Source organism: Durio zibethinus, chromosome 25 (genome assembly GCF_047325235.1).
Source record: "Durio zibethinus cultivar Kanyao isolate XHJ-2024 chromosome 25, ASM4732523v1, whole genome shotgun sequence".
Classification (NCBI taxonomy): Eukaryota; Viridiplantae; Streptophyta; class Magnoliopsida; order Malvales; family Malvaceae; genus Durio; species Durio zibethinus.
In genome coordinates, this window is record NC_143186.1 from 19,569,971 (window position 1) to 19,582,985 (window position 13,015).

Genomic DNA, 13,015 nt, shown 5'->3' on the forward strand with positions numbered 1-13,015 from the left:
TCAATTGACAAGTGGCGTAAATTCACCACCAATTCCTGATGTTCATGAAGAACCAGAACATGAATGATTTCAATTGACGGCCAATGTTTAATTGTTCAAAACAAGCCATTGGATAAGTAGCTATTGTTATCATTATCTTTCTTTTGGTAACTTCAATTCAAAGATGTTTCGTTTGAAAATTGATTATTTATTTGAGAATTGATCTCTAAAACATGCTGGACCGACCATACATTCATGCTTCTTATTTGCGTTCTGATACAAAACTATTAGGAAGCAATAGCTGCCATGAGAAATGTGATTTGACAATCTTCCCAATGGCTTTACAAGATAATCGTCCGATACTTTTGCTTCAAGCTGCTGAGTACCGAATGAGAATCAGGTACAGATCTCTTTTTCTTCTAGCGGTAATACCAAGGGTCTCACTCATGGCTAGATGTGCACGTTTCACCCCATTCCGGGGTTTCCAATCAAAATGGTACAGTAAATGTGCAAGAGAAAGCTCGACAATAGCCATACAGAATGACATGCCAGGACACATTCTCCTTCCAGCACCAAATGGAATAAATTCGAAGTTAGCCCCTTTATAGTCAACTGAACTATTCAGGAATCTCTCTGGATTAAACCTATCAACTTCGTTCCAATACTTGGGATCCCTTCCAATTGCCCATGCATTAACAATCACTTTGGAATTTGCAGGTATCTCATATCCATTAATCTCACATGTCTCCACACTTTCTCTTCGAACTAGCAAAGGCGCAGGAGGGTGTAATCTTAGAGTTTCCTTGACAGCTAACTTCAAGTACTTCAATTCATGAAGGTTTGATTCGTTGACATCCCCTGTTCTGTCAAAGACTTGTCTCACCTCTGCTTGTGCCTTTTCCAGCGCTCTAGGATTTTCATCATTTCGGACATTGCCCATTCTACTGTTGTTACATTTGTGTCAGTTCCACCAATGAGCATGTCCTGAGAAGAAGTACTTAATGCAACTCTCTGGTATTACTACTAGCTAGTTGTGTGTAAATTCATAGGATTATACACTTACACACAGACATGCAAGATATGAGATGTCAAACTACTAACCAGGATAACAGCTTTGATGTTATCATATGTTTAGGGAAATTCAAGGCCTCCATGTTCCTGAAGATTCAAAAGAACATCAACTAGATCATCTGTTACATCATCACCATTCTTCCGATTTGCTTTGCTAGCTCTATGTTCTTCAATGATGTTTCCAAGGATCTCATCTGTACCTTGGTGCAGCCTCTCAAGTTTGGCACTCATCCTACTGATCACATCAAACAATTTGATGGAAGGAAACAGATCGGTAATAGTAAAACCACCTGCCGCTTCCAAAATTTTCCTCATAACTAAAAGGAACGCTTCATGTTGCATGCATCTCCCGCCAAAGGCCGTCCTTAAAACGATGCTATATGATGAGTTGATTAACATCTCACCAAGGTTGATAGCCCGTTCTGTACTAGAAGCGGCGGACCTAATTAGATTTGACATCTGCTCTTCCCTGATTGATCGGAATGATTGTACACGTTTTGTACTTAACAGCTCCAATGTGCAAATTCTTTTAAGCTGCCTCAAATAGCCTCCATATGGTGCAAAAGACATTTGTAAAATTATACAATATGATTCTTGCCATAAGGAGAAAACGCCTGTTAGAAAAATTGATATCATGTGTTTTCATCACTTCTTTATCAGCCTCAGGAGATTAAATTACAATGTGTGATAATTCACCAAGTTGTAGGTGCATCAAGGAACCGTTCTTTTTGGCTAATTCTCTCAAGCGATGATGTGGAAGAGAGATAGTTAAAAGGTGCAAATGTCCTATAAAAGGTAGTTTCCATGGTGCAGGGGGGTAGGTTTTTGGGTGAATCCTTTAGTTTGGATTTCTTTAAACTCTTGAATATCATTAGAAAAACAAGGAGGAAGGTTAAGATGACTTCAAAGGACGGCAGATGAAGCTCCATAACTAAAAAAACAAAAAAAAAAGTATTGAAGAAAATGAAGCTGAAGCAGATTCAGATCAGTTTTAGTGTGTGATGAGTTGTAGGCTTATAGCTAACACCCCTTAATGCTGTAAATTTATAAAATTCTTGTTAGCATGAGGCCGAAGATGCATACAAATTTGCTGGGGTCATCATTTTGAAACATTGTTAAATAATTATACATTGAGTCTAATTTGCATGCCGGTCTTGGGTGACCTTCATTAAAATTAAAAAAAGCAAAGAGCTGTAAAGTAAATTTTCTATTACCCAAATTTATCTTTTAATTCTCTTTTAAAGTATTAAAGAGGTGTATTGTACCACTCTGGTTACACATCAAAACATTCTGTGAATCTATTTCACTTCGATATATAAGTTGAGATTTAAACCTAAACTTTGTAAAATATTTTTTAAGGGACAAAACCGTAAGACTTTCGGTTAAAACAAATAATATCTCGTAGGTTTAGTACAAGTCTTCACATGAGAGCTTAGTGCTATATAATGGGAGTTACTTCTAGAATCACAATATCTTATGTGATTCTGATATAAGAATTAAGTGCTACACAATCAAAGTCATCTCTAGAATCTTAATGTCTGATTTGATTCTGATTCAGTGTTGAGGCTTGACCAGAACATCAAACTTAAACTTTAACATGAGGAGTTTATGATACTTCAATCCTACATCAAAATATTCTATGAATATGCTATGTGATACATAAGTTAAAACTTAAACCCAAAACTTGTGAAACTTTTTTTATGAGATAAAACCTTGAAACATTCATATAAAAACATATACTTCTTGAATTTTTAAAGTGCATTAGTATGCAAAGTTTATCAAAACAAAATCCCATTTTAGGCTTAAAGGAACTTTGACAATTCTTGCATAAGAAATATTGTTACTACCTACTAAAAAGGGTGGTACATAGACTATTTGAAATAGAACAAAATTTACATGAAGTTTCATAAGTGAAGTTTGTGAAGTTTTTATTAAAAATGAGTAAATAAAAATTTTGAACAGATAGATTGATAAAATTTAATATAAAGATCAATAATATGTAAAAAATTATTTAAAATATTATTTGTAATTCAAATTTAATCAATACTTATTCAACAATAACAATTCTATCAATATTTTTACTGCAAATATCTACTTAATAAATATATTGAAATTTTTTCAAATTTTTTTAAATTTTACATGCTCAATCTATGTGATGAGATCTTTCAATCTATCAATTATGATTTTCAATTTTAGTTTTTATTTATTCATTTCTAATAAAAAGCTTCATGAATTTTGTTAGAGCAAACACTAAAAAATTGGTATTATTGCTCCCGGTAAATTTAAAATTTTGAGAAAAAGCTCTACGACGTATAACGGTGCCACTTTTCTTAAGGTTTTATTTGTCCACACCATATTATTTACTTAGTAAGAGTGTAAAATGGTTGCAGGGACTAAACTTTAAGGATGCAATGAAATTTAATGACTAATTGCATTTTACACCGACGAAATCAATCCACCGAGTAATCACTAATGTATTACAAGATCATTGAACTTCTATAAAAGTTTTCTACAACAAAACTTTTATAAAAAAAATCTGGTGTTTGAAGAAAGAGGGAAAGTTCTAAGAATTATTTTCTATATCTTTTTTAAAAAATCAAAAAAGCCTTTTATCAATATATAAGTGGCCTTCCCTACAAACTGCCTATTTTGAACAATTAAAATTATTTATTTTGAATAGACTTATCTATCTATTTTGAATAAATTTAATTATCTTTCTTTATTTTTTTTAATGTAGGATTATTTCTCATATTTTATTTTGAAAATCTCTAACAATCTCCCACCATTTTCAAAATAATCTAAATTTATGATGACCTTGGAAATCAATTGCATAAACGAATGTATCTTCTGATTTGAATCTTCACTTGGTGAAAATAGTTAAAGTTAATCAAAATCATATAGTAGACTATGCTTTGAACCAGCTATTTCATTTGGTTAATCAAACTTGTCTTACACAATGATATCAACATCCAATGAATGCTTGGTATTCGGTGACACATTTATAGCCATATGTCTACATCTTTTTTTCATAAATGCTATTAAAGCCAAGCTCTTAAGCTCCTAGAAGCGGCTACATTTCATACGCAAATAGATAGCTCACATTAAGAGTGTCTCCGTAACTATAACACTCTAACGTATTTATGTTATGAGTCTATTAAGAGTATATTACTCATCCTTCTTTTACGATTAGGGTATCTAGTACTTTACTTGAGATGGCATTAAATATTACTATAATGCTAGCAATCACATATAAATGATGTAATTTTTCTCATTGAACTTAAGACCTGATGTTATACTAAGCATTGAGTCGAGTTTTCATCATGGGTGACTTTATTTCATGAGCTTGAACCCCATCCCTATTGAGGTCTTTTTTACCAACTCTTTAGCAAGACTCTTGGTTAAACAGTCCATCAAGTTTTTATTTGATTTCACATAATTTATAGTGATCACTCCATCTAAAATTAATTGTCAAATATAGTTATGTCTTAATCCAATATGTTTAGACTTTTTATTATATACTTAGTTATATGCCCTTGCTAGACTTGCTTCACTATCACATCGGATAGAAATTAAGAAAATTGGTTTAGGCCATAAAAGTACTTCATGCAACAAATTTCTTAGCCATTCAGCTTCTTTGACTACTACAACTAATGCAATAAACGCAGTTGTCATGGTGGAATCCATTATACATGTTTATTTTTTAGAACCCCAAGAAATGACACCCCCACTAAGTACAAAGATCCACCCACTTATAAAAGCATAATCCTCTATATTAGTAATACAACCAGTATCAGAATATCCTTTTATAACTAAAAGATATCCATTATAACACAATCCATAATTGATTGTTTTTGTCAAATGTCAATGCAAGTTACTTAGATTACTAGTGTACTTACTTAACTTTTCAATAGCAAATGCTATGTTTGGCTTTGTACAAGTCATTGCATACATTAGACAACCAATTACTCTTACATATAGCAATTGATTGATTATTCTACTAGTATTATATACTAATTTCAATTGAAAATCTATGGGGGTAGATATTGGAATAAATCGAAAAGATCAAACTTGTTAAGTACTTTTTCAATATAATGCGATTGTGACAAGTTCATGCCACTATCATTTCAAATTATTCTAATTCCAAAAATAACATCTGCTACTCCCATATTATTCATTGAAAAGTTATTTGATAAAAATGTTTTTGTTTCCTAAACTTGTTTTTAATCAGTGCCAAATATTAGCATATCATCCACATATAAACAAATATGACTCCTTTGCCATTTTCAAATTTGCTATACATGTACTTATCTAACTCATTAATTCTAAAATCATTAGCAAGAACGATTTCATCAAACTTTTGGTGCCATTGTTTTGGTGCTTGTTTAAGTCCATACAAGGTCTTTACAAGCTTACAAACATTATACTCTTAATTTGGAATGATAAATCCTTTTGGTTGTTCTATATAATTCACCATTTAAAAATGTCGTCTTTACATCCATTTTATGTATAATCAAATTATAAATTGAGGCAAATAAAATTAGAAGCCTAATTATAGTGATTCTAGCTACTAGAGCATAAGTATCAAAGTAGTCCATCCTTTGCTTTTGTGTAAAGCCCTTGGCTACCAACCTTGCTTTAAATTTATCTATGGCTCCATCCACCTTCATTTTCTTTTAGAAAATCCATTTACATTTTATTGGATTAGAATTTGGTGAAAGGTCAAACAAAATCGATGTGTTATTTGCCATTATTGAGTCTATTTCATCATTTATTACTTCTTTCTAAAAAGTAAAATCTTGAGATTTCATTGCCTTTTCATATGTAACAAGATCAGACTTTATATTAAAACAATAAGGAATTTTATTGTTTATGCTTTCACTAATCCTTTCCATAAGGACTATGAAGAAATCTAGTCTAAAATTTTTTGCTTTTCTAACCCTTTTACTTGTCCTTATTTCTTAACAAGATTTATCACTAATTTTAGTTTGTTCCAATGGATTAGGAATTTCTTTTTCACATGTATGATGAATTGCTTGTAGTTTTCTCAAAATATATTTAAATCTTTTTTCATCAAAAATTACTTCTCTTAATTCAATAACAATGTTAACTGAAATTGAATCATTTGGTTCAATAATCATGAACCTATATGCTTCACTATTTTGTGCATATCTTATAAATATGCATTCTATTCCTCTTTCACCCAACATTTTTCCTTTGGGTTCTGAAATTTTAACTACAGCTCTACATCCCCAAACTTTTAAATAATTAAGATTTGGTTTTCTTTTCTTCCATTGCTTATATGAGGTTATTTTTGTTTCTTTGTTAGGAATTTTATTTAGCATATGAAAAGTTATTAATAAAGCTTTACCCTAAAGTCCTTGTCTAAGACCATAATATAATAACATTTCATTTACCATTTCTGTTAAAACCCTATTCTTCCTTTCACTTACACAATTCGATTGTGGTGTATTAGGAGCAATAACTTGGTGGATTATACTGGTGGATTCAAAGTAACTTGGACTATAATATTCTCCACCCCTATTCAACCTAAAGCACTTGATAAAAAATTCATACTGAAGTTCAACTTCATATTTGTATATTTTAAACTTATCAAGTACTTTATTTTTGGAATATAATAGATAAACATAACAATATCTAGTACAATCTTCTATAAATATGAGAAAATATTTCTTTTCAGATAATGCAAGAGTATTATGCATATCACAAGCATCACTGTAAATTAACTCAAGTAAATTTGTATTTCTTTTAACCTTAAAAAAACTATTTTTGGTAATCTTAGTCAACATATATGTATTGCATTTATTAATATTTTGACTAAATTCAGGAATTAACATAAACTTACTCATATTATGCAATTTTTTATAATTTAAATGACTTAATCTATAATGCCATAAATATAAAGATTAAACTATATAAGCAAAAACAACATTCTTATTTTTATTAATAATATTGAGTTTGAACATTCCCTCATACATATACCCTTTCCCAATAAAAATTTTTCTTTTAGATAAAATAAATTTATCTACCTCAAATACAAGTTTAAAACCAAACTTGTTCAACAAACTTCCTAACACTAAGTTCTTCCTAACTTTTGGTATATAATAAATATCATTCAAAGTTATAGTTTTTTCAAAAGTGAATTCAAGATCAATAGTCAATTTACCTTTGATTGTTGCTGTAGAAGAGTTTCTCATGCAGAGGACACAGTCATATTCACTTGGTTTGAATGTTGTGAACATACTTTTGTCTTTGCACACATGTTTTATTGCCCTAAAATCAACCCACCAAGATTAATCATTTTCAAGGATATTGATCTCGGAAATCATGGCAACAAAATTTTCACAAATAATTGTCTATTTTGAATAGATAAAAACTATATATTTTTAACTATTTATTATGAATAGATTTATCTATTTATTTTAAATAAACTTAATTATCTATCTTTTTTTTTTTTTTAACATGAGATTATTTTCGATATTTTATTTTAAAAATCTCTAACAAATTTTACTTATAAAATTTCAAGTAACTCTTTTCTTTTAAAATCTTGTTAGGTAATACCACCCTTTTTTGGACTGAAAAAAGGTACTTTGACAATTCTTGCATGAGTAATTATTTAAGTAATTGTTGTTTTCTTTCAAGTTTCAACTCGAAAGGGTTAATGCAATAGGCGTGGAGCTGTTCGACCTAGCGATAATAACGAACTAGAGATCTAAGGACAATAAAAGGGAGTTGGACGATGAGTAGATTTAAATATTTAAATCGAAATTTACAATTTGGGATCTCAAATTTAATTTAGGGCATAGGTACATATCAACTATTCTCACATGGCATAGTTTACTTTTTTTTTTCTTTTTTTTTTTGGTTTTTTGAGTTAATATTGAGATTTAAACTTGAAAATTTTAATATTTGAGGCGTTTCCAATTTCGTTGATTTGATAACTTATAGGTAACTTGATTTTCTTCTTTGGGTGATAATTTCGTATAACTAGTTTTTGTTCTTATCTATTAAGAAGAGGAAAATGGGGATTTCAGGGAAAAAAAAAAAGGAAAATGAAGATTAGGCACCTTGATAATTAATTATTGTATCAAATCTTCATTCAAAATCTCAAGAATGACTGAATGAGGCAAAAAAGGCAAATTTTATGGCCAATTAATTTTCAAACAGTGTGTTTTTCCAATAATTTTCCATTTTATTCACATTTCCCTATTTGCCTCTCACTCTTTGATCCTTTTCTTTGGTAACTTGACTCAAACCGGTCAATTCAGAAATTTGACTAATTAGAGCTAATTTGTCTCAAAATTCGATTGTTACAATTAATTCGAGACTAGTCAAAAATCGATCAATTCAATCCAAAAATTGAAATTTTGGAATAAGCTAAAGCTTTTGATTATGTATCACACCAAGCAATGGAAACATCATGCAGTGGTGTCAAATAATCTAAAAAGTAAGATTAAATTCTTGAACTATAATCCCGGTTGATTGACAATCCTGTACTAGAAGAGATGGATCTAATCAGGTCTGATACCTGCTCTTTCCAGATTGATTGGAACTATTATACACGTTTTGTAGTGAACAGATCCAATGTGCAAATTTTTCGAAGCTGCTTTCAATAGCCTCCGTATGGTGCATAACCAATATTTGTAAAATTATAGAACCTGATTCTTGCAGCAAGCATTCAGGGCCTGATAGAAAAATTGATGTTTTCATCACTTATTTAGCAGCCTCTGGAAAAGAAACTACAATGTGTGATAATTCACCAAGTTTTAGTTGCATCGGGGTCGGGGAACCATGCCTTTGACCTAATTCTCTCAAGCGGTGATGGGGTAGGGAGAAAATTGAAAGGTTCATATGTCCTACAACAGGTAGTTTCCATGGTGCAGGTGGTTGATTTTCGGGTGATTTTTGTTTTGGACGTTATCCATAGTTTAAACACAATGAAAATGAACAGAAGGAACGTGAAGAGAACAAGAACAACTGTACTTGGTTTATCCATGGCAAAACTAAAGAACGCTACAGGAAAACACTTCAGACATTGCTGATTCAATTGCATTTCTTCTGAATTTATGCAGCATGCAGATTCTTACTACTTGCTTGCCTCTTAAAAATGACTTGGCACATGGATGCTATTTAAGAAACCACTCGTTTGCACATGAATAGTGTGCCATAATCTGATTTATCATTAGTATTCCTAAAATTTTATATCAGCTTAAGATGAGCTCAAAACAGAACTGAGTTCTGTGCATGATGGACAACAAAATGCAAAGAATCATTCTGGATGCAACATCAAAATAAAAACAACCTTCTCAACCTTGTCAATTTGTATATACCATAACCTGATTTGGCATGATTAGCTTAAACGTCAAAAGTTTTGGACCAGAAACTGATGGTCAAAACTCAAAAGCTCAGTAATAAGCACTAAAATTCTAATGCAATTCCCACAAGCAGCAAAAGTGATATCAAAGAATTTTACACCATATCTAATGCTCAGAACAAACCTTTCCCAGATCTTCTCAAATACTAATAGGAGGCTTGATGAAATCACTAACCTTCTTTTTCAAATACAGACAATATCTTCACGCCATAGTTTTGCTTTCACAAATAGATTTGATTTAAAAATAGAGTTCCATATCTATTATCCAAGATCACATGATTGACATATTCATATCTTGGTAGAGTAAAAGTATAATACAAACCAACAATACCAACTGGCTGGAAAAGATGAAAAGGAAAAGGAAAACTCAAATTCAAATTTCTCGTTCCTCATAAGAAAAATACACTATTATGTTATGATTAAAATATTTTTGCACAAGAACTTGGCATTAGTGCACTAGAAAATGACAAAACAGAACCTTTTTTATCATCCAACAAAAAAAATATAAATTAAAGGAACCTTTTTGGCTATGCTACAAACCATACATTAGCCGCCCCATACACCATACCAACAAATGAAGTTATGCCATCATAACTTATATCATTCTTCTATTCTCATATAACCTCCCCTGCATCTGCACCTCATTTCAGGTGAAACTTTCCAGAAACCTCTGTGGAATATAGTTAAGGGTTGGATTCCAGAACACAAGGATACAACACTAAACATTCTTATTAGATTTCATTGCTACCTTCCTAACAAAATTTTACTTTAATTGCTATAAAATGGTTAGTCGGCAATAAAAAACAGAGCTCTCATATTATTGACAAAAATAGCATGAATTTGAGTCCATTTCTGATGAAAAACCAAAGTAAATTATAAATATAAAAAAGCAACATACTATTATATATTGTACTTACAGCAAAACTGGCTATATCATAGCATAATTAAGCCAGCTTAGCATATGTAAAAGGAGAACTTCAATTCTCCTATTATATCACAACATAATTAAGCTAGCTTAGAAACTCTTTCGTTTGCTAGTAGGAGAACTTCAATTCTCTCTTATAACACAAACAAAAGGAAGTTAAATTTCCAAAACTTTAAAAAGGAAAATTAATTAGCCCTCTAAATCACATAATCAGACCACTCAATAATATGTGAAGTATGATCCATAGTAAAACTTGGAATCTTGTCAAGCTTTATAGGGTTCGCCCTGCCTCCTACCAATCTAGCTGGATTCCCTACTGCAGTAGTCCTCGGAGGCACTTCCCTTAACACCACAGAGCCAGCACCAATCTTAGCTCCATCGCCAATGTTAATATTCCCCAAAATACAAGTATCAGCACCAATCAAAACTCCATCACCGATCTTTGGATGTCTGTCACCAGAAACCTTACCAGTTCCTCCTAATGTCACATTATGTAAAATTGCCACATTGTTTCCAACTACAGCTGTCTCTCCAACAACAACTCCAGTAGCATGATCAAGCAATATCCCACTCCCAATCTTAGCCCCAGGATGAATATCCACAGCAGAAACCTCAGACACCCTATTTTGTATCAACAAGGCCAAAACTTTCCTCCCTTGTGACCATAAATAATGTGCTACCCTATGTGCTTGACATGCAAGGAACCCTTTAAAGTTCAGAAGGCAATGCACATAACTTACACAGGCAGGGTCTCTTTCTTTAACAGCTTTCAAATCTTCCTTAACAGCTTTTATAATTCCTTGATCTTCAACAAGCACTGCCATGAAAATATCAAATAAAGTACTACTAGGAAGACTTGAATTGCTTAACTTGATTGACAAATGATTTGCTAAAGCACTTTCTAATGAATTCTGAGACAAAATTGAGCTGTAATAATAATTTGACAAGATGGGTTCTTGCTCAACATCTAGCCTTGCTTCTTCTTTCATTTTCAGCCATAAAGCATCAACCCCTTCTTCTTCATCAAAGCAAAAATCAGCAATTTTTCTGGGGTGAATGGTTTTTGTGTGGTTTTTATTAATGGGGATGGTCGAAACATGATCAGGAAAAGTGGGTCTGCAGAAATTTACAAACTTGTAATGGTTTTCATCAGTTTGAGACCTGTTTGGACTCTGGGAAAGTTGGGAAGGCTCTGTTGTTCTTGAGGAGTCAATGCAAGCAGCCATGGATTTTGAAGGCTTGTGATAATATTTGGTTATGTGAAAATTGATAGAGAAGAGTGCGGATGAAAGAAAGGAGGACACCTGCTATTTAAAGGGGAGGCAAAGGTTCAGGTGTCCCCCGTAATTTCGTGGAAAATGAGGTTTTCTGAAAAAATGTTTGTGGATATTCTGGTGGTTTCTTGGCCTTTTCGTAATTGATGAACAAGATTTTTATAAGAGTTCTAGGCTGTCCTACTAAAGGGCAAAAATGTCTTTACGAAGAAACTTTATAAATTTTTTATTTTCATTATTTATTTTTTTGACATATAGTATTAGTTTAAAAAATAAGATACTAATCATATTATTATATATTTATTATGTATTTAAATAAATAATTAAATTATTGAAAAGATTAAATATCTTATGTCAATAAAATAATTTTATCCTTTAAAAAGTAAATGATTATTTTCAATTCATAAAATTAAATAATTTATCAAAATTTTTAAATAATAAATTTTCTATTATACTCTTAAATTTAAAATTTAAAATTTAAAATTATTAAATATTTGAAAATATTTTTCACTCTCCAAATTTTCTTCAAAATAAACAAGTAATTTATAATTCAAACTTTGATATTTTTTAAACTATAAGCTATAAACTTTTTAATAATTTTTTAATATAAAATAACATATAAATTTATTTGAATTTATATTTATTTATTAGTTATTTGAAGCATCTGCTTGTTTATTATGAGTATTTTTTAAGCCAAACTTATTGAAAGAATTTATCAATTCAAAAAGTATTTGAGCAATTTTTAATTAATTAATAGATGATCTTTTAAAAAATTTTTGAGAAAATATATTACTTGTAACTACATAAAAATCAAATTAATATATACAAGGTATTTTGATCAATAAAAAATATTTTCTTGTCTTAATCTTTTTTTGTATATAACAAATATGACAAATAATAAAATAATAATTTATTTTATTTTTAATTTTTACACATATTAAACATAATATAAGATAATATAATATAATTTAATCTTATCTATAATTTTATATTATATTCTATTATAATTTTATACACCAAATATAATCATAGATTAATTGAATAAAACCACAAAGGTCACCCCTTTGGTAAATGAAAGAGCAATTTTTCTGGTGATTATCCAAGAAAAATTTAATCTTATATATATATAGATTAATTGAAGATGAATTTCCTATCCTATCCAAAATTTTTATTATAAGCACCTAATAATTTAAAAAATATTAATTCAATAATAATACAATTAATTTTATAATTTATATTTTTAAATTTAAACTTTATTCATAATTTTTAAAAAATTATCAAATACATTAACAGTAAAAATTTTTAACTTTATAAATGAAAATAAGATAAAAACATATATCTTTTATATATTTAAAAAAATTAATTTAAAAAATA

The 13,015-nt window shown here is 30.2% G+C and overlaps 1 protein-coding gene, 1 long non-coding RNA gene and 1 pseudogene across 2 annotated transcripts; 1 reads left to right on the top strand and 2 right to left on the bottom strand.

Moving 5' to 3' along the window:
* The first annotated feature begins 246 nt into the window (after nt 1-246).
* On the top strand, nt 247-1,224 carry LOC149511772 (uncharacterized). Its single transcript, XR_016333595.1, has 3 exons — nt 247-379; nt 697-993; nt 1,092-1,224. It is a non-coding gene; the product is annotated as an uncharacterized LOC149511772 (long non-coding RNA).
* LOC111275508 (salviol synthase-like) lies at nt 350-10,154 on the bottom strand (annotated as a pseudogene).
* Nucleotides 10,155-10,291: 137 nt separating this feature from the next.
* SERAT2;1 (serine acetyltransferase 2;1) lies at nt 10,292-11,765 on the bottom strand. The gene has a single exon (XM_022861029.2). The coding sequence runs from the start codon at nt 11,591-11,593 to the stop codon at nt 10,565-10,567; it is 1,029 nt and encodes a 342-aa protein (XP_022716764.1). The 5' UTR covers nt 11,594-11,765; the 3' UTR covers nt 10,292-10,564.
* Between the last annotated feature and the right edge of the window lie 1,250 nt (nt 11,766-13,015).